The following is a 21,522-nucleotide window of genomic DNA, read 5'->3' as shown; positions in this document are numbered from 1 at the left end:
GGCGGGGTGCTGCCTGGCGCGGCTCTGCGGTTTCTTGAGGCGTCCCTCGGGCCTTCTACGCATAAGGAGGCGGCCGGGACCCCGTGAGCCCGCGTCTGCCGGGCTGTGTCTCAGTCACCTCGGCCCGTACGAGCTGAAAGAACCTCTCCTGCCCAGGGAGGCGGCCAGCGCGGGCGCTTGCCCGCCGTCCGCTGTGCCCCCCAGTTCGGCGTAACGCTGATAGTCGCTTTGCCGTTTGGTTTCATGTTGCACGCGCCACAGGAATGTGCTCTTCTGTCTAACCCGTGGGGGAATAATGCTTGTGGGTTCAGGTATCTCTTTCATCTGTTGAACTAGTGCTTCTTGCTGGTTTGCAGGGCTTTGTGCAAGGAATGAAATTACTAACAAAACCATAGGGTTTCAGTTTCAGGCAGTATTTTGAACTCACATAGCTGAAATCCGCGTGGTTTTGGCGGCTATGTTGTGCTTCGTGTATGAAATTCTGAAGAATAAACCTCGATCCTCGTATTAAAGTGGGGTTTTTTTTTTCCAGACAAATGAAGAGTAAAACTTATACTCTGATACTTTGCTTTGTCTTTTAGGTTAAAAAATTAAACAGTTGATGTCCTCTTTATGAAACTGATCCTCAGTCAAGTGTAACTTTTGATGTATGGTCTCTAAAGCCCCCCACTATGCCAGCAGCTACCGTAGACCATAGCCAAAGAATCTGTGAAGTTTGGGCTTGTAACTTAGACGAAGAGATGAAGAAAATTCGTCAAGTTATACGGAAGTATAACTATGTAGCTATGGTAAGTAGGCATTTGATATTTATCTAGCAAATTACCGTGAAAAACATGATGCCTTCATTCAATGTTAGTGAATTAAACCTGTGGACTTGTTCACTCATTATTATTGAAAGAATAATGGAATCTTAATGTTGAATTAACACTGTACAAACATTAGGATCCTTTCTAAAAGCTAAATTTGCACACAGCAGTCTTCAGCCATGAAACTGTAAGATGCTGGCATGAATGAGCAACGTGTGTGTTTATGGGTGTCTTTTGTTGAAGTTTTAATTCTGTTCTTGCAGGATACAGAATTTCCAGGAGTAGTTGCAAGGCCTATTGGAGAATTCAGAAGCAATGCAGACTATCAGTACCAATTATTACGTTGCAACGTAGACTTGCTAAAAATAATTCAACTAGGACTGACTTTTATGAACGAGCAAGGAGAATACCCTCCAGGAACATCAACTTGGCAATTTAATTTTAAATTTAATTTAACGTAAGTGTTAAATGTCTCTGCTGGTGAATGTATGTTTCTGACTTCCTTAAAATGTGTTCTAGGCTGTGGAACCTGTACCAACTCTTTTTATCTAAATAATTGGAATGCTATAGATACTTTATCTGAGGAGAAATTTTGTCAGCCACACACATGCTTTCGTTCCTCACTTCTGTACAGTCTGTTTCACTGTTGGTAATTTGGTCAAAAACTTTCTAAAAGATGCATTTGTACTTAGTATAACAAGAGTTAGCTCAGTGTTTTCATATTTGGAATTTCAGAGGGCTTCTATCTTAGTTTAACTCTGACTAGTTGTTATAGAAGTCACATGTTATTTCTTTGCATATTTTTAAGTGGAAAATACCAGTGTGAAGAAAAAACATTATGTTACTGAAGTGACTGAAAAGGAGCATGACAAATATTATCGGCAAATTCTAAAGCAAGTGTGCTATGTCCTCTTTAAAATAACATTACTCTTAAGAGGCTCACAATAAGTTCTAGATAATACACAAGTAAATTACATTCAGCTGTTTAATACTGCAGCAGTTTGTCCTGTGTTTTTCAAAGCAACGTACTCTGAGCTACTGTATTTTAATTTTCTTATATAGTATAGCATTGTTTAGGTTGGAAAGGACCTTTAAGATCATTAAGTCCAGCTGTTAACCTGGCACTGCCAAGTCCACCACTAAATCATGCCCATAAGTGCCACATCTACAATCTCAGGTCTTTTAAATACCTTCAGGGATGGTGACTACACCACTTTCCTGGGCAGCCTGTTCCAATGCTTGACAACCCTTTTGGTGAAGAATGGGTTGTTGATTGTACAATGCAACTCCTGTGAAGATTTTTGTTCTGGATTACTTGTGTAAGGTGTTGGTTGATCTATTTTTTTTTTATGATCTGTTGGAGTAATATTGTGAACTTTATTTCACAATGTGATTTTCATCAGTGATAAATCTTTTAAGTATAAATGAAACTTTTCCAGTGCGAACTCCACAGACTCTTCTGTGGAGTTGTGATTTTTATCTCTGTCAGGTAGCTGACAAGGTTACTCAGTATCTTGAGTTTTTTCCTGAAGTAAACATAACTGGTGTGATAAGTTTTCATATGGCATGAATCAGTGCAAATACTCCTCAAACTTAAGTGTGTTGAAGGCTTTTGACAGTTTGCAAGTTGACAGGTTGAAGTACATGAGTTAAAACTGCAGGCTGAAGGAGCTTTAGTGAACAGACCTTTTCTTTTTTTCTTCTGCAGGTAAAAAGAAGTATTTTCAAAGTAATCAGGCTTCTTAAAAATTAAAAAAACCTGCTGCTGTCTCTTGATATTTCAGCTTTTCTAAACTATCAGTGCTGTGTCTTGTCACCAGTCAGTTAGGGCTGAGGAATGGCATGCTTTTTTTGAAAAAGCCTTGTTTGAAGCACCTCTTGAAAGAAATGGGAGTATGGATTTGTTGTTTTGGTATCTCTAAACTTACCTTGCCATTTAAATGCTGTGTAAAAGGTTTCTATTTTCTTAATAGAAGAATATACTAATCTGGCTAAATATGGGAGGAGGAGAAATGAATTAGTAACTTCCAAACTCTGATCTGGGAAGAAGAGCCTGTGTTATTTTGTATTTATTTTCTTCAAAGGTCCACTTAATGTCAAGCAACTGAAAATAAAAGTAGGTTTCCATCCATTTGTGCCAGATACTGCATAGATAGGACAGCTTAGTAAGGCAAGATAGGCAGTCACCTAAAGAATTCATTAGCAATACACTGGGGGGATTTTGTACAAAACGTGAGCTAGGTAAGTGCTGCATAAAGCATGAGGTTTTCTTCTCTTACGTGGTTAGAGAAACCTCTTACTTTTGTCTGTTCCTAAACTTGCTTTTGGGAAGTGGCCCTGTGCCAGGTGATCTGCTCCTAAAGCAAAACAGCTGTTGGCTGTTCCTGGAAGGTAATTTTTTTGTGTGTGGTTCCAGCCAGGTCTTGTTAATAGTGTGCTTTTAAAGAGTTATAAATATTTCTCTAAACTAACTATCCACCTGATGAGTGCAGAGCAACAAACTAGAATTGAAGCTGCTGCTTTTAAAATAGGCATGTTTGTTTTGGATGGGTTCTTTAATGCATTATGGAGATGGACAGGTGTTGGGAGGCTGATGCCTTAAAGCTGGAGAACTAATGAGCAGCTGTGTGGGAGGGAGGGGAAAAATACAACACATCTCGAGAATGTATCTCTGTGTTCTGATGAATGATGACCTGCTGTTAGGAATAAGGAGTGTAAGTCTATGGCTGAATCTAATAGTCAAGTTTGGTATATCAGTTGTCGTGTCTGTTCTATTTTTTGTGGTTTGTCTTGGTTGGCTTTTTTTATTGTTATTAAAATTGAAAACTATACACTGAAGAGACTCTGTAGAATACTATGTTGTGGACAGTAATATGAGTATCATCTTCTAGGTAGGTTAAACTTTAGGGGAAAAAAACCAAGCATCCATTTCATCAAAAATCCCTAACTTTACAAAAGTATTAGTAGTAAAGGGAATAAATAGAGGGATAAGAGGGGATCAAACAAGGCATAAAGGAATCTTTTTCCAGCCTGTTAAATTTTAGGTCCAAAATATGGCTATTAAAAGATGGTCTTTTAGAAAGAAAATGTTAGGCTACCTGGCTTTTAAGGATGAACTAGGTGGAACAAAGACTTGATTTCCAGTTTTAGCGAGAACAAGTTTTGATGTCTAAAAATTTACGTAAGCTTAAATCATAAGAATGTGTGAAAAATATTATCCACAGGACTAATACAGCATTGGAACCTGGAGTGTACTGTTCCTAGTTCTATAATGTAACATGTTAGGGCTTCAACTGTTATGTTTAATTAGTCACAGCTCCAGTAATAGATCTTATTCAGTAAAATATCTGTATTCGTACATTCACTTTCCTTAGATTTGCAAAAGAGGAGTTCTAGGTAATGGGAAGAGGATTAGGAACTAGTTTTTTATGAAGGAAGTGAGAATGGAGGTGCTGGGAATGGTGAAACGCTAGTGAAGGTTCCCAAAAGCTATGAAAACGGCTTGTTTTTAGATTAACACAGAAAAAAAAAATGAAGTTGCTCCTGCTCTATGCTGGTGAAGTCTGTGGAGTGAACATCGAAAACGAAATGTTACCAGGTTTATAATCACTGAGGTTCGTATATTTTGAAATTTACTTTTCCTCTTTTCTTGTTTTAGAGAAGATATGTACGCCCAGGACTCTATTGAACTGTTGACAACATCTGGTATCCAGTTTAAAAAGCATGAGGAAGAAGGAATTGAGACACAGTACTTCGCAGAACTGCTTATGACATCAGGAGTTGTACTATGTGAAGGAGTCAAGTGGCTTTCCTTTCATAGGTAAATTCTGCATGTTAAGGATTGGAGTTTTCGATATTGATTATTGAATTCTAGAGCTTGGATTTCACATCTTGTGTGACTTAGAAAGTATTTCTGCTGTAATACTAATTTTCTATTAGAATAGAGTGTAGTGGTATTTTACACTGTAACCAGAAAAACGTGGAACTCTTAAGCCAGCAGGTGGCATTGTATCTTTTAATATCACACATGCAAGTACTAATTGTAACAACGATAAAAGCAAACTATTCCTAAGCAATTATTGAGCAAATGGAGTTTATCTCATTGAGAGACTGCAGAATTATGAGAGAAGAGTTCTATAAAGCATTCTTAAATTTGTTCTAAATCTCCTAGTAATCTGGGCAGCTGAAATCACTCGTCTTGGAAGAAGAGTCCTGATAAGCTTTGATTCTGTATTTAAAGCCTTGAATATATTTTACTGTTTGTACTGTCACAGGAGCACATCTTCCAATAGAAGATGTAGAAACAGAAATGTGAATGCTAAATCTCTATGAATCTGTCAAGATACAAAAGATCTTCAGGCGTTAATAAGATTTAACACCTTAAAACTTAGGCAGTAGTCATTGTGTAGTCAACTACCTGCCAGAGATAATTTGCACCTTTTGCAAGCAACAGGGGCTTTAGCGGCTTGTTGCTATGTAATGCCCTCAAGTTGACATCTTAAATGCTGGCTGCTAAGCAGGTCAGCAAAGGTAGAGCAAACATTTTAGCTTAGTCTAGTAGTTTCCTTACAGTCTTATTCTTGTTTGTCATGCATGCTACATTGGTGAGCAGTAATATGTAGATGACAAAATTAGAAAAAAAGGAAATTCTTCATTCTTAAGTGTTAAATCTTGGAGGGCAGGTTTGAAGAGAGAGTTACATGGAATTAGCGAAGTATTTATATTTTTAACCAATGGACAAATAAGGATTTCTTCAGCAAGCAATGTAAAACAGTAACAGAAAGATGCATATAACAGCCTGTTGTGGAATTCATGGTTTTGACTTGCTTTGTAGAATGCAAGTATTAGACTGACTTTCTTTCCAAAAGGAGAGGGGGAAAAGGCAGCTAACAACAGCAAAAAAAGAAAGGCGGTATCCTCTTTGAGTGTGCTTGCCACCTAATCTGCCTCCATCTTTCACTTGCAGCTGTCTCTGCTCAGAATATGACTCCAAAATAATCTTAATCTTGCTATCCTGCTACTGTGGTAGCACCTTTGGGGAAAAATACTGAATGCCATGAGCTGTGTCTAATTACAAAGGCTGAATTAGCGAATTATGTTTCTTTCAGTTTCTTAAACCCATTATTATGGGCTTTTATGTGCATATTTTTGATTCTCACATGAGTATAGTAAAATAACCCGTGTGGTTCTGGAGAAGGGGTGGGGAGGCATGTTATGCATGTACCTGGTACATCAGCAGGCATTGCCACATAGAAGAAGTTACAGCTACAAAAGTGTTTTTCCAGTATCACCTAATAAGTTGAAGGGTCCAGCGTAAGCTATCCTAGCAAAAGAATACCTGAACCATTTCCACACTAGGGATTCTTTTTAAAGCATAATTACATTGATAGTGTGTGATTCCTGACTCATATGCTGGTTGAAGTGTAGTGCAAACTTTGAGCAATAATGCCATTTTTACTAGTGCAGCTTATGAAGGGGTTTGGAATGGCTTTATCCGTTTCGTTTGTGCTAAAATGAGTTGCTGTTGTAGACTTCACTGAAAATGTCTTTAGAAATCCTCTTAAACAGCTATTTCAGTAAATGTTTATCCAACACTGATTATCCACAACTCTGCCTGATGTCAGAAACTGTTTAAAGGCTCTTGTGCTTGATAGAGGATAGATATTATCTTGAGCACAGAACTTGGGAGTATTGGGTTAAACTGAGATTGCACAAAGCTACAAATGAGCATGGGTCACATAAAATGTGCCACAAAGATTAGTAAACAGCTGTTTCTAAACATATCTTGTGTCGATTGTGATTATAGACTGTCAGTGGAAGCTTAAACAACAGGACAGCTCTGTTAAATTTCGTTTCATGTAGGCTTTCCATGCAGTAGTTGTTTTACTACTGCAAAAAGGTGTACTTGATAGTTGCTGACTATGCTATTGGTTCTGTTTTCTTAAAATGCTTCAGTTACTGCTAATCCTCCAAATTTATGACTATCTTAGGAAGTGGGCAGAGGGAAATTACTCCTTTTTCAGAGTGAGCTTGTGTGTTGGTTTTGTTTCATTTCTCAGTCTTTGATTTACTTGAACTCTTACGTAGTTTATTTCTAAGTTCTTAGCTTCTTGCTTTGTGTGCTTTTTACTTCTGCATTTGATGTTACCTGCCTTGGCTTCCTTACTTACTGGCAAATCTCTGTGGATCTGCACCTCTGCCAGGCATAAGTGAAGAACCATTTGCACTGTCACTGATTCTTGGGTGTATCACAACTTCATAAGCAACTCGAATCTTGTGTGTGTTAAAACGTATTTGAGTTGAGAGAGGAGGGGGAAGCCCTGAATTTCTGGTTCTTGTTACAGTCAAAAGCTGTGAGTGCTTGGCAGTCTAACAAGTTATAAAACAGAACAGCTCGAATACTGGTTTTGTGGATGTTCAACTGACTGATGTGCTGAAGCTTTGAGTGTCCACTTGCGTGCATCCTCGTCAATCTACCTTTGGAGGCTCTGTGCAAACATGCCTCTCTCTTAACCCAGATGTTTTTTGAAAGTGGGAAAGTTCCAAGCTATTGTATTTCAATAATCATTTGTGATGAACCGATTTTAGTAAAATTGAATATGTTGGCTTATTTCTGTTAGCCAGTTAGAAAATGAACTAAAGCTCTCTCAGGTCTGTCAGGTTTCTGTTTATTTCAGAGTCTGCTGGTGCTTGAGTAGAGTTCATTGTTAATTGGCTATCTGAATTTCTGGAAGAATGGGAAAGAAATACAGTGACCTTTGATCTTTTCCATGGTCTTGTTGCCTACAGCTGTCCATGTTCATTGAAAAAAGAAAAAAGCTTTCTAGCTCCAGGGATTGTGGTTAGCTGCACTAAGTAACATTAGGTGATTATATTAGGAGTAGTGAAAGCTTTATAAGGAAAGGAAGCCTATGTGCTTCAGGGTAGAAACCAACCACTAATTGTCTGTTAGAGGATTGAAGAAAAGTTCTTCAATGAGCATGTAATTACCAAATTGCTCATTGTGGACTTTCTTACCTTTGTCAGCATTCAGCAGCAGTGGCCACTCAAAAATTTTTTATCTGGATGTATCTTATTCTCGAATTGGAGTGATGGTCCTTATGTCTGTAAGCTTGGATGGCTGGAGCATATTACCCAAAAAAAGTATACTAAAAAGATCATGTAAATGTTTAATACTGCAATTGTGATTGGCAAAGTGTGGTTTGTGGTGATTGTTACGAGCACAATGGGACTAAGTCTAAGCAGCTGGAACTTAAGAAATGTAAGACATCATTTGTTTGAGCTGACTAAAGCTAACTCAGGCTTAGGATCCAAGAGAAGATATCTGAAATGGTGTCATGCAGTGAAAGAGCAATCATGTCTCTTAAGCCTACTGTTCGAATTCCCTGTTCCTTTTTATGCATGAGGATCCCGGAATGAGTTCTATCAAAATTGCAGATCTATGACAGCCTGCTCCCTTTCAATACAAATAGTCAATGAATCTTGACATTTCTTTTCTTACAGTACTTCCTTCTTAATAGAAGTTGGAAGTGTTTGAGAGCGTACATTTGATAGTAATTCAGTCATGTATGTAATTCTTTTGGGAAGAGGAGGGAAGTCAAGAACTTTAAGAGGACCACACTGTTTTCTTCACTTTAAAAGTTTTAATACAGCTGTTATACTTGAGCCACAAGGATGACCAATGTCAGGAATTCAGTGAGTTAATAAGCTCTCCAATCTCTAGTGGAGTAAGTCTCCTTAATCTTGAACAGCCTTTCCTGCATTTTTCTGAACAGCCTTTTATGCTAACATGGCTTTTTTCTTTTTTTTCTCTAGAGGGCTTTATGCTGATACAGGCTTCCCCTCCTCCCCTCCCTGGGATCTAATAAAACTAAGCTTCCAAGCTACTGTTTTGCCAAGTATATTTCAAATTCTTACTTTATAAGACTCAGCTGAAATCCTTGTTTATCTTGGGCTTCTTTGCGCCTGGCCGGTGGCTGCTGCTGTAGAGGTTGGATTGCTGCCAGCGGAGCTTCAAGGCGCCAGATGCAGTGCAGGATTCATTCAACATGAAATTCCTGTTTAGAGTACTGGAAACCCCCCATGGGAGGGCTGTAATAGTCCATTATTTTTGTATATCTTGTAATAATGGACTTCTAGCAAACAATCCATTCATTTCCAGTATGTTCAATATTTTCTACCATCTGTCTAGAAAATCATAAGATAAAGATGATCTAGAGAACCCTGTTGTATAAGAAAGGTACAAAAAGCAACCCTCTTCACATTGAGCATGCAAGATAAAGCCTTGAGCTTACATCAGAAGTCATCATCTTTTATGGGTGCTAAATATCCACAGGATCAGTAGTACAGTGCCTGTTTGTAACTGATTTGTCTTCTGTACTCTCTCAGTTAATTCTGTTCATCTCTCAGGTAAAGATCTCAGTCAGTACTTACCAAGTTGCAGAATTCTTGCCTTTGGATACGATCCTCGTGTAAGCAAGAATGAAGATGAAGTCTTAAACTGGGAATTTGGAGTTTGTGGTAGCCGTCAGTTCACTTGAGTTGTTTCCCAGCTATACACAAGCAATCCTGCAAGGGATCAGAACAGATCAGATTCATGATCAGATCATGGCTTTTAACGTCTGTCTTCCTAGGGAAAAGAATAACTAGTCATCACTGCTTTTTGTTGTGGCATTTAGTCCTGCTTCCTACCTGACATCTGTCTTTCCTATGCTTTAAACCCTATGTTTCCTATCATAACCCTTTGTGACAGTATATGGTTTCCCTTTTACTGCCTCACCTTGTTCCTGTGTCCTCATTCTTCAGTCAGGTTATTGAGAAGAAAGTCTTCCCAAATTCTTCGTTCCACATACATACTATAATACCTCAGTTTCTTCTGCCACACCTGTACTGCTCGGTTGTCTTGCTGCCTCCTGCTGACTTAGATGTACACAGAGAAATTTTTCCTACTTACTCTTTTTGGAGGCAAGGACAGAGTAATAGTCTATAATCTGTTACTTTTTTCAGTTGTCTAACTGTGTGCTGGTTTAATTGGGGAAGTTGAAAGACAAACCACTCTTCTTTGTTGATGAGGGTGTTACTTGCCTTCAGACATAAACATGTGTTGGCTCTGGAAACTCCTTAATCTTTTGTATTTCAAGAACTGTAGAAGTCTGTCTTCTTCAGCTTGTAGTGAGAGACTCTATTCTTACACTCTGGTGTAAATTCTTTCCAGATGATGCCACAGCAGCATTACCTTGTTTCAGGATTTCGAGGAAATCCTATAGGCAGACCTTTTTGCTTCTTCTTGTTCTTGGCCTTGTTCAGAGTAAATTAAAATGCTTTCTCTGGGGTCTGTAATAAGGCCATTTACACTGAGGTTTAGTGTTTCATAAGAGTCAGTCTTAACTGCATTGAAATTAAGCAAAGTGTCCTGTTGATGTGTAATGAAGTCTTGATGTTGGAAGTGAGAAGGATACTTCTAAATTATTGGCTTATATTGTTTTTGTTATTAATTTGCAGTGGATATGACTTTGGCTATCTAATCAAAATCCTGACAAACTCTAATTTACCTGAAGAAGAGCTGGACTTCTTTGAGATACTGCGGTTGTTTTTCCCGGTCATCTATGATGTAAAGTATCTCATGAAGAGCTGCAAAAATCTGAAGGTAAGTGCCTGTTAATGGCTCAGAACAAATTTTGGGTTTGGAGACAGAATTCTTTATGTCTGTTTTCTGGTTTTGCTTTGATAATATCTATTAAGCACTGTTGTCTCAAGCTTTATATATTTAATATTAAAGGCTGTTGATAGAATCAGGTGGGAGCACATATCAGTTTTTGTAACTGCTTACCTGTTAAATATTGCATGTTGATGCTGCATTTACAGTGCCCAGGCTTTGTTGGCAGACCGTAAACTCATGCTTGAAATTAATCCTTCACTTTTTGAGCCATAAGTATTGATGGGTTTTGTGTATTCTTTATTTCCTCATTGTGCAGTCCACTAAAGGACTGCAGTCATCTTGGCAAAGGTAATTGCAACGATGATGCTGGAGAATTATCTTTGGAAGAGGAATGGAGTGAAGAATATTTCAGATGGCTTCATAAGGAAAGATAAACAACAGCATATGTTCAGGACACCATGTGACTTCTAGGCAAAAAAAGCAGTACTAGAAAGTAATCTTATGTCAAGCCAATGGGGCTACTAATTGGCTTACTCTGTCAGACATAAAATTTGGATACTTAATTGGACTGGAGAATGAATGGAAACTGGAACTAAGTATGTGAAGGGGAAGACAGCAAATGAAAGAAAGACGCTACAGGGACTGTGAACGGCTTTACTTGCCAAAAAACTGTAAGAGCCTAGACTACTGCTGGAAGGAGGTAGATAGCAATTAATGGCTTGCTGCTTTTATGGGAAGTAATTCGATTCTCTAGGCTTTCTTAATGAGAACCTGCAGGAGAAAGAACACCGACTGTAGTACAACCAGATCCTAAGGGATGGCTTGCCACTTTGTAGTGCTGAACCAGTGATCTCTGTGCAGTTTATAGTCCTCTGTTTCTGTCCGAGATGAACTAATAGAGCATGTAGATCTTTTGTAGCCTACTTGTGCGGAAGGTAAATAGTGTGAATCCTTTTGTTAATTGAATTAATGTTGAAAAAGGAGACCTCCCAGTCAAAAAGAGAAATACGCCTACCTGTGTTCATCTAGAGCTGGTTTTAGTATAGTCAGCTGGGCACATGGCTGAGCATTAGCGAACATCATAAACACAGTTTTTCTCCACAGAGGCCAGAAGAAAAAAATTAAATGTTCATAAACTTCAGGAGTCTTAAAGGAAGGGCTAGGGGAGGCAAGCCCCCCCCCAAAAAAACATCCTCACTTCATCACTCCTGGTGAAACAAAGTAAAGCATCTGGTGTCTTAATGGTGGCAACACACTTTCCAAAACCAGAATGTGTAATCCAACTTTAGTGATGTAGGAGAGGTGACAATGTCACCATTCCGGAGGTGACGTTCCCAGTGAGTTTGGGGAAGAGGGGGATTATATTTCCTGTCATTTCGGTAAGATGTAGTTGTGTGCAACCTTCATTGTTTAGAGATGCCAATGTTTTTTGTTGGAAACAAGATAAACCCTCCCAGGTTTTATTTCAACAAACCTTAAGAACAAGGGTGACTTTATTTTTTTCAGAGCTGAATATGTAGGTCAGTTTCCTGCAGTAAATCTCGATCCTGTCACCTAATATGCAGACTGGTAATGACAGCAGAGAAGGAATGTGGACTACCCTACCCCTCCAGAAACACCAGTGATGAAATTATAATGGATTTACACTGTACTGAGAGCAGCTATGTGAAACAAATTGCTAAACATTCATTTTGTGACTAAAAATGTACACACTGTCTCCTAATGTGTCACTTTCAATCTCTTATTAAATTGCAGTGAACTGAACTGCTGTGCAGTTGTCCTTTATTGACTAGTCTAGGTTACTTTTCATATGGAAGTCACTAACTTGCTGTAGGTCCCTCACTTACTGCCTCCACACACCCAAAAAAGAATTTTTGGCATTGAGAAGAGAAACATGCTTCGGGATTGGGAAGCTATTTGATGCTCTTTTTGTGGAATTAAGTAGTCTGTTTTTAAGTCACTGAATATCCAGTATGTTACTCTAACTTAAATGGACATGAATGTACTTTACTGGTATGCAGGTTGGGAGTTAACTTGGGATATTGATATACTCCTGCTTGTTCTCTAAAAATCGCTCTATGTAAACAATTCCAAACCTTTTGGTAGTAACTCTAAGGTAGACTTGTAGACCTTGTTGGAAATTTGCTTTTAATATGGGAGTTTGTACAGAACAATAAATTCTGGTACCAGTGCCATGAAACCAGAGTTTGAGCTGCCTTTGCTGTTGACTGTGGTCATGTGATTTATGTAAATCAGTCTGTAGCTTTTTGTTATTTTTTCTTTTTTTTTTTTTTTTGAAAGACTGATGGTCTGAAAATTTGAGAAGAATTTGTCCTTCTCTCCTAAGAATAAAATGTTCTTACCTGGAGTGCAAAAGTCTATTAATTTTCAGAGACAGCCAAGTTTTGTTGTTGCAGTTACAGACCAAGAAGTTCCACACAAGTAGCATGTAATATATTTACAAATGGATATATATCACTTAAAGCACTACTTTCAAAGCATTCTTCTGTAGGCTGCAGTTACTGTAAATTTTGAATTAGTAAGGCTGCATTCCAAAGCTTGCAGCTGCTGTGTAACTACTACTGATTTGTGTCCGTGTCTTTTCCTCAAAGTTACTTTAAGCTAGAGTAGATAGTGTTACAGCTAGCAAAACCTGATGATGAGGCACTGCTTATTCGCAGCTTGAAGAAGTAGAGGACTTGGGAGCAGAAAATGGTGCCTTGAAAGGGTGTGGGCCTACCTGCTGTTGCTAACTCTACACAGCTTATTATTGGAGTTTGAAAGCAGTGAAAATGCTTGTATCTGAGATGCATTTTTTTTTTCTGCTGACCAGTAACCCTCAGCATGTTTTTTAGCATAAGTTAGATTACTGAGCATGTTTGCAGTGTTCAGATGTTGTATTCAAGCACATAAAGAAACTAGCTAGCTTCAGAGCTTAACCAGATAGTGTATAGACTTACTATCTTAAACTTCTGTAAACTATATTCTTGCTGCTCAAGCTAAACTAAAACTAGCCATACCAGTACTAGATTGGTTTGTAGGTGTAACTTCCAAATGGTATTACTGAAGCTTCCATCTTTTCAAACAAAACAGAAACCTGCCCCAAAACCTGTTGCCATAAGATTCACAGAAATTTCCATAATGTTTGATCTCATTTTCAGATCAGGCTTTATTTGCCTTATTGCTCTGTTAATTTTAACTTTAATTGTTATGCTTTTGCCTCTTACTGCTTCCCTTCCTGTACTTGAAAGGGGTTAAGAGTGCAAGTAAAGGTGAACTCTAATACTAGGCAGTCTTTAAAAGCACTGCCTCTGTGCAACATTCTTCTCCCTTCCAAAGCTTATGGGAGCACTAAGCATTTTGTCTTCACATTTTTGATCTTTCTAGACCTTAAAGAATGTGCACATGCTTTAGTCTGTTTCCAGTAGCTTTATGGCTTAATCACTTAAAAAAGAATTTATGTACAAAATTATGTGCTCATAGTGTAGTTCACAGCATTAAAAGACTGCAGTTACAGTACAGCATGTCTGTACTTCAGCAGCTGTGTGTTCTGTGTAAAACCAAACAGATGCCGACAGGCTTGCTTCCACACATAGTAGTTATTACCATTTGGGGGGTGATGGGTATTAATCCCCAAACAATAAGCAAGAGGTTTATTTAGTCACCTTGCAGTTAAGGGAATAGTTTTTCAAATAAGCTTTTTGGGAAGAAAGTTTGCTTCAAAACTGGAGAAGTTTTACCTTTAAGAGCAGATAGATTTGCAACTTTGTAGCTTCACCGTGTATCAACATTCAAAGGAGACAATTTCTATTTTGAATTGTTCCCTTTTTGTATGTGAGATGTTTAAATACTTTTATAAGAAATAGGTTTCATTACAACACATGTGACTTAAATATGGATCTCTAACAGAAAAGCTGGCTATACTGTTGGATTTTATTATCTTGGAAAACTAGTTGCAAGGCAGTGGATTTTTATTTTTTTTTTGCATGTTTTTTTCCCCCTATCCTCCTATGACAGCTGATGAAAGAAACTTTCACAAGGGGTAGCATGTCTTGTAGAGATGGAGTGAACGCTTTCTTCCTCTTTGGACTTTGCCATCAGGTTTCTAAATGCCTGCTGTGTAACGCTGTCCTGGACTCCCTGTAGTGTTCTAGATAGTTAAGGATACTCTCAGTTTTTGTGAGTGGAAGTGGAAAAACTCTCAACGTAATTGTTGTAAGTGGAAAGAAAAAGGTCTGTTTCAAAGGAAGCCTAGATATCTTAAGTCATGGAGGCTTTTGGGCACCTCATCTGTAAGCACTTGAATTCTTGTGTTTGTAGAACAATGTTTTTACCTTTTAAACTTTCATGCAAATAGGAGTACAGGAGCACCTGGTTTTGTTCTTCAGCATTGCCAGTTCTTTCAACATCTTGAAGGAATTGTTTTGTAAAGTAATAACATCTGGTTGCTCAAGAAGCTGGAACACAAAGGAGTAGTAGTTTTGTTGATACTGCTTTATTTAATCAATATTGACACAGAATTCTAATGTTGCTATCGATACTGAATGTTTGATTTTTCCAGGTGTGTATTTATTTAGTATAAATACCTGTTTCAGCTACTGTGCAAATGTTAAAATACACCTGAGGTGGTATGACTTGTGTAACAGATTTTCCCCAAATACAGCTGTTCCGTTTTCTGCTTTAATTTGTTTTTCAGCAGTTAACACAATTGTTTTCTTTTTCAGGGTGGATTACAAGAAGTGGCTGAGCAGTTAGAGCTGGAAAGGATAGGACCACAGCATCAGGCAGGATCTGATTCTTTACTCACAGGAATGGCCTTTTTCAAAATGAGAGAAGTATGTGGACATGGTGGTTTTATCTCCATGATAGTAATGTGCTGTGATAGGCAGATTGCTGATTCTGTTAAGTCTGCTGTATTGTAAGGAGGTCAGGGGTCACTCTTGACAAAGATAAGACCCCCTGTGTTTTCCCCAGAGTAAGTGAGAACCAGCCCTACTGATTCCCTGCTTAGATACTGCAAGTGAATATTGCTTCCTGTTTCTGTGCCTGGCTTTTGAATTCATTTTTTTTTGGTGGGGTTTTGTTTTTTTCCTTTACCTGTTTTGCAGGGTACCTTTTTTTAGGTGTCTCCTGCAGGGAGTTTTAGCTGCTGGAACCATACTCTCTCAAGGGAGTATGGTTCCCATACTCCCATACTTAAAGCCAACTTTCTGGAAGCTTCTGCTCAGTGTAGAACTCAGCTGGTGTGCACTGCTGCTTATGACAGGCCTAGAAATGGAAAAAGTGTTGACTAGTCACTTTCAGCTAAACTTGCAGGCTACAGGTATATTAAATAAGGACTTTTAGGCTGCTGTGGAAAATGTCCATGCATTTGTTCCTTACTATCAAGTAAACCACAGATTAATTCAGGTTCTAAAAGATTATACATCTGTCAATTAATTCAAAGTTTGCTGCAAGAGAAATCAGGCCTTAGAAGCTTCACATCTCCTTACTGTTTGTCTGCATACAACAGGAGGATATTAGCTGAACGAATAAATGTTCAACGGGCCTCTTCTGGAAAGCAGTTGCACTGGACAAGTGCCAGTACATCTGAACATGGCATTCTGCTAGCAATTCAGTGTCACTTACCATGTTAAAATGGATGGCAGCAGCAAACCTCATCTTTTAATAAGGTTTAGTATGAAGTGTCTACTTTCTGTAATGCAGCCTTTTGTATAAAGGAGAAAATGACCACAAGTTTCTGACAAATACTAGTGAGACAGCAGGTAAAATATAAATGCTGTGATTTAGGCTGATTTGCTCATCATAACACTCTGTTCTGCCTCCACTGGAATTGTTGCAGTTGTCAAGCAGGTCATAGGCTACAGATGCAATAGAGAGGATTGTGTTTCTGGTATGGTCCAAGGCCAGTGCGGCTAACTGCCAGCTGCCCGGTATTGTTCTTTCGTTCTTGAACTGGAAACAAAATCCAAAGCGAATAAAGGGAAAAGGAAGGTATGTGAAAATCATGCCTAAGATACTGCCTTTCAGGTTAGTTTTCTCGAGGAGAAGGTTCAAACCCAGGATCATTCCTCTAATGAGATGCAGTTTGTGTTATGTGGCAAATTAGCTGCTTGAGCTTTTTTACCAAAAGCTGTTACTGGGAGAAGTAGAAACCTTGGTTTTTAGTGCCAAGCAGCCAACAGTCATGGATTTAATTATGATTTTTTTTCAGTACTTTCTCTGATTCTTTGCTAATGCAGCCTTTCTAAATAGGGGCACAGTAGTCAGAGAGAAATATTTAATGTGCATTTTTAAAGTCTTTTCACTAGAGTTCATTGTTTAACAATGTATTTGAGTGACAAAAACTTCATTTTACAATGCTTTTGGAGATACAAAGTTGTTTTACTAATTGCTGTGAAGGATTTAATAGGTTGCCCAAGGAAGTTGTGAATGCTCCAACCCTGGAGGTGTTCAAGGCCAGGCTGGACAGAGCCTTGGGCGACATAGTTTAGTGTGTGGTGTCCCTGCTCATGGCAGGGGGGTTGGAACCAGATGATCTTAAGGACCTTTCCAACCCTAACTATTCTATGATTCTATGATTTGCAGCTTGCTTGCTGGGTTTTGGAGTGCTAGCCAAAAAAATAGTTACCGATACGTTTCTTCCCATCAGAAACACCTAAATACTGATTCTGCAACAGTAGAATTGCTGTTGTGGAGTTTTCCTACCTAATTCTCTTAAGAACTGTTGGGAGTTTCAAAACTTTAAATTGAGATCTCCAATTCCTGCGGTACAGAACTTCCCATCCATACCATGGTGCTCAGAGTAAAGCTGGAAGGGAGAAGTTGTCAGCCTGGGCGGTATATGCAGCCCTTTGCACTCAGGTTGTCTAGTGTGTCCACCCTGCTCCTGCATGATTCTGGCTGTCTTAGGTTTCTGTTGTTGATGATCATAGAATAGTTAGGGTTGGAAAGGACTTTAAGATCATGATGACTTGGAATGTCAGCCACTGGGATGTGCTTGGTTGCCATGAACTTTTTAGGGTGAAAATTTTTGTGTAGGTGTCTGCCCTCTTATTTTTGCGGGGTAATGCATGGTTTTGCTTGAAAACCTAAGTCTGAAGGTAGAATATCACGGGTTATGTATGTCTTCCACTGAAAGGTTCTCTTTGCAATTAAGAGTTGTGTAAATGCAGTCTTAGTACAAAACTTCCTTCAATTTTGCTGTTCCTTATTAAATTAAGTTCCTCTCTGTGAGGAACCAGCTGGAAATGCGTCGTTCCGCATTTCTTTAAACTCCATAATGGGTTTTGTGCTCAAACATTCTCCCCACGCTCAAACCTTTATAATGTAAATCAGGATATACCTTCATTTCAAGACACACTATGATGAAATCCCCACACTGAGGAGTAGAGTACAGGCACCAGTGATGGATGCTAAGCATATGCCAGTTGCGAGAAACTCCACAGAGATCGGTTGGAGCAATCTCTGCTGCACTTGCAGAGAAGTGGGTGATAACTGATAATACAGACTTACCAGGACAATGCATTTGGCCATCCATCAGGAAGGCTGCACAGGAAGACTGATTGTATTCCTTGACAGATTTACTTTAAAGAATCATGTCATATGAGCACATTTTGATAATGTGTTGAGATTAAGTGTGTTACATTAATTATATCAGCTTCTGCACCTTGGGACTTGATATGTTGTGCTAAAAAGAAAGTCACATTTTAATGCCTTTCTATAATTCTGTTTAAACTGAGCCTTTTCTTTCACAATAATTTGTCTCTCTTTTAACTCTTTAGATGTTCTTTGAAGATCACATTGATGATGCCAAATACTGTGGCCACTTATATGGCCTTGGTTCGGGGTCATCTTATGTACAAAATGGCACAGGAAATGCATATGAAGAAGAAGCCAACAAACAGTCATGACATGAAATGAAATGAAAGGCCATCTTTTTGACCTCCACGTGCTTGTATATAGGTTTTATCTCTGGTTGAACCCCTTGGACAATAAGGCTTTTTTTCCCCCTTTCTCAGCACACTTTCTTTTCTGCCTTTCTACGTACTAAACTTGACTGTTCCTATCACAGAATTTTGATCTTAATATTGATATGTAAAATTTTCTGGGTTACATTTTGGCCTCATAACTAGCCCATTTGCAAAGAAGCACGTATAGGATCAGTGTGGCAGAGAGAAGGGGAAAGTTAAATCATAATGAATTTTAAGTCTGGTAAACTTACCTGTATTGATCTTCTGGTGTTTTGTCTCTTTTTCCCGTCCCTCCTCCAAATTAACTGGCACGGATTGTAACTAACTTTCCCCATTCATGTCTGTTCCTTCCAGTATGCAGGCGTTTTAGCTATTCAAGATTGTGGACCATCAAATTTGCACTTTAGAGAGTGACTCTGACTCAGATCATCCTCTGTTTTAGTTGAAGTTTTGTTTTGTTTTGTTGTTTTTTTTTTCCCTCAGCTAGAAAACAATCATCTGCCAAGTTCAGCAGCTTCATGCTGTATTGCCTTGGTGTCTCAACCCACAGAACGTGACTTCCTTGCTGCATAACCTCTGTTTGTTTGAGCAAAACAAACTACTGAAATCATAGTAACTGCTGTTATTTTACTAGTGTTCAGTCATCTTCAAACACATCCTGCACATGTCAACTGCTGATTGGCCTTCTGCTTTAAAACCGCTCTGTAATGGGGGAAAGAAGCTTGAAAAAACAGCTTTACACCCTTCAGGAAAAGAACAGCTATGACTTCAGCATTTTTGCCATGAAGCTGAGAGTTGAAGGATATTGGAATAGTAGGAGTTTTGTAATGGCACACTTCCCTTGATTAACTTCCTAGCTTTTATTCTAGTAACGTACACCTCAAATATTTTTTATGAAGTCATATTTATTACGTACTTGATTTCATGATTTTTGAAAGTCAGTTTAGTTAAAGACAAAACCCAAAGATCTGAAAAAATACTATTTAATTGAATTAGAAGGACAATTAAATCGTGCTTTTTTGTAGTTGCTACAAAGACAGATGTTACAGATATTTGTTGTAAAACAACAAAATATAAATAACGTATAGCTAATAAAGTTACCTGAGGAGTGTAATGCTAGTTTATTTTTGAGTATATCTTAGCAATATATTTTAGATATATTGTTTTAAAGGACCCTAAAGGACATTCTTAACTCTGCATAGCATGTGTACAGAGCAGTTGTGCAGGAAGGACTTTCTGGTATTGAATAGCTAAATACTAGCCTGAAATGATGGAATGTGCGACACGGTGTGCCTGTGCGCGCGTACGTGTGTGCGTGTTTGGCATGGAAATCAATAGTAGAAAAATCTCCAAATGTTCGCCAAATCACTCTGTTTTACCTTGTACTTAAAAAATCAAAACACCTTTTTTCATTGAGTTACAATGATGTAACTTGGGTGGTCCTTTTTAAACAACAAATAATTTGCATAACAGAGGGTATTTGTTATTAAAGCTTTTGTAAATAAAGGCCTAAGAAATGTTTTCTTACATAACAACGCACTGGTGGTTTTGTTGCAAACTTTTCCCTGGTGTATTTAGTCTGTTCAGTTCTGCATTCTGTTTCGTTTAGGTATGATAGTTCTTCTCTTCCACGTGCTTATGAAACGATCTAACTCGCTGCTCCCTGATTGATTCTGCTTCCAGAGCAGAATTCTGTTTGTGTTTCCAGTCACTTCATTCCTATGGACCTGAGTTGCAAGAGTGGGGGTTATAATTTACTATGGAGGCATCCAAATCCCATTAGTAACTAATTCTAATAGCGTTATGCATTAGATGATGGTGATTTGTTTAAACTTTGGTTGCCTTTGGCTTTAATAAGATAGATAGGGACTATCTAATGGAAAACCAGGTTGGATTCTTACTGTGTGTTATATGGCACATTTGCATATACATGGCATTAAGAACCCCTGAAGTTTGATGCCTTTGCTTTAAAGTGTAGTAGCTTTGCCTAAAGCATACCAATACAGCTCTCTGGGGTTGACTTTTAAAGGGAATGACTCTTCAAAGAACTTTGATGGGTTTTTGTTTTGAAGTAACTTTTTAGTTGTGGATCAAAGGAAGCTTTTAGAGGCATCTAAATGCATGGCTACAGTAAAAGTTTCAGTTCAGATTCGGATGCACTTTTGAAGCAACTGCTGAGCATCCCACATGCTGTGCCATGCTTTGCTTTACTTCCCATCATGAACCTGTCAGAGCTTGGATTCCTTTTGGAAGAAGCTAAACCCAAAGATGCATGATAGGTGTGTGCCTTTGTGTTCCAGATGCTGATGATCACACCGTCTGCAGGACCAGGCTGAGTGTGCTGAAGCCCCAACCTAAAATTCTCATGAGACATTTGACTTCCAGCAACTCTCCTGTTTAGTTTTCTTTCTGTAAGAAAAGCTTTTCTCAAAAGCCACCAGTCAGCATGAAACGAAGATTATGCTTTATTCTGTGCGGGAGCTTGGTCTGATCAATGTGATCTGTCTGGGAGCTGATTACAGCTGGGGACACATCTGTGCATTGTTCAGTTTCCGTGGCAAAATTAGATTCAGTTTCCATTAAGGGGTGATTTAAATGGTAAATTGTAGAGATTAGGAAAAAAGTGATTTCTTCTTATGCATAGGACTGTTACTTGTAAACTGCAGAGCCTGAAGTCTGGATCTGTTTCCAAAGTGGGCAGCTTTAATAGCTTTTGCAAAAATGAATGTCCAGGCATAGTTCCAGCTGTCTAGACATGCACCTTTTTGCTCAGAGACGAGAATTCTCTTGTCTCTCTGCTCTTCTCTATCCATTTAAAATATTGTTTGAATAGGTTTGTCAGAAGAAATGCAATATCAAAACCTGTTACACTTGCTCTTTTTATTATTTACTTGTATTTTTGTCTTCTCGAGTCAAGCGAGTGTTCCAGGAACATTATGTTCTCTGTCACTTTTTTTAAAAAGCATTTAATCCCTTTGCTCAGTGGAACTAGGTAAGAAGGATCTTTGAGATGGAAGAAAATGGGTCTGGAATATATTCAGAGTATTTGAGGCTTTTTCCCATATGCATTTGGGAGTGACGTATA

At 38.5% G+C, this 21,522-nt stretch overlaps 1 protein-coding gene across 1 annotated transcript; it reads left to right on the top strand.

Annotated features, from left to right (window-relative positions):
* The first annotated feature begins 579 nt into the window (after window positions 1-579).
* Window positions 580-19,972, top strand: CNOT7 (CCR4-NOT transcription complex, subunit 7). Its single transcript, XM_010016147.1, has 6 exons — window positions 580-788; window positions 1,070-1,263; window positions 4,465-4,626; window positions 10,308-10,452; window positions 15,189-15,299; window positions 18,249-19,972. The coding sequence occupies exons 1-6, from the start codon at window positions 672-674 to the stop codon at window positions 18,375-18,377; spliced, it is 858 nt and encodes a 285-aa protein (XP_010014449.1). The 5' UTR covers window positions 580-671; the 3' UTR covers window positions 18,378-19,972.
* The last annotated feature ends 1,550 nt before the right edge of the window (window positions 19,973-21,522 follow it).

The sequence above is a fragment of the Nestor notabilis genome, unplaced genomic scaffold, assembly GCF_000696875.1.
Source record: "Nestor notabilis isolate BGI_N333 unplaced genomic scaffold, ASM69687v1 scaffold31206, whole genome shotgun sequence".
Taxonomy (NCBI): domain Eukaryota; kingdom Metazoa; phylum Chordata; class Aves; order Psittaciformes; family Psittacidae; genus Nestor; species Nestor notabilis.
The sequence above is the reverse complement of the archived record's forward strand: the minus strand, read 5'-3'. Positions and strand labels throughout refer to the sequence as shown.

Excerpts from the sequence above, each read along its gene's own strand:
- CNOT7 (XM_010016147.1), top strand. The coding sequence starts at position 672 with ATGCCAGCAGCTACCGTAGACCATAGCCAAAGAATCTGTGAAGTTTGG. Across the intron at positions 1,264-4,464 it reads AATTTTAAATTTAATTTAAC|AGAAGATATGTACGCCCAGG; the intron begins GTAAGTGTTAAA and ends TTCTTGTTTTAG. Across the intron at positions 4,627-10,307 it reads AAGTGGCTTTCCTTTCATAG|TGGATATGACTTTGGCTATC; the intron begins GTAAATTCTGCA and ends ATTAATTTGCAG.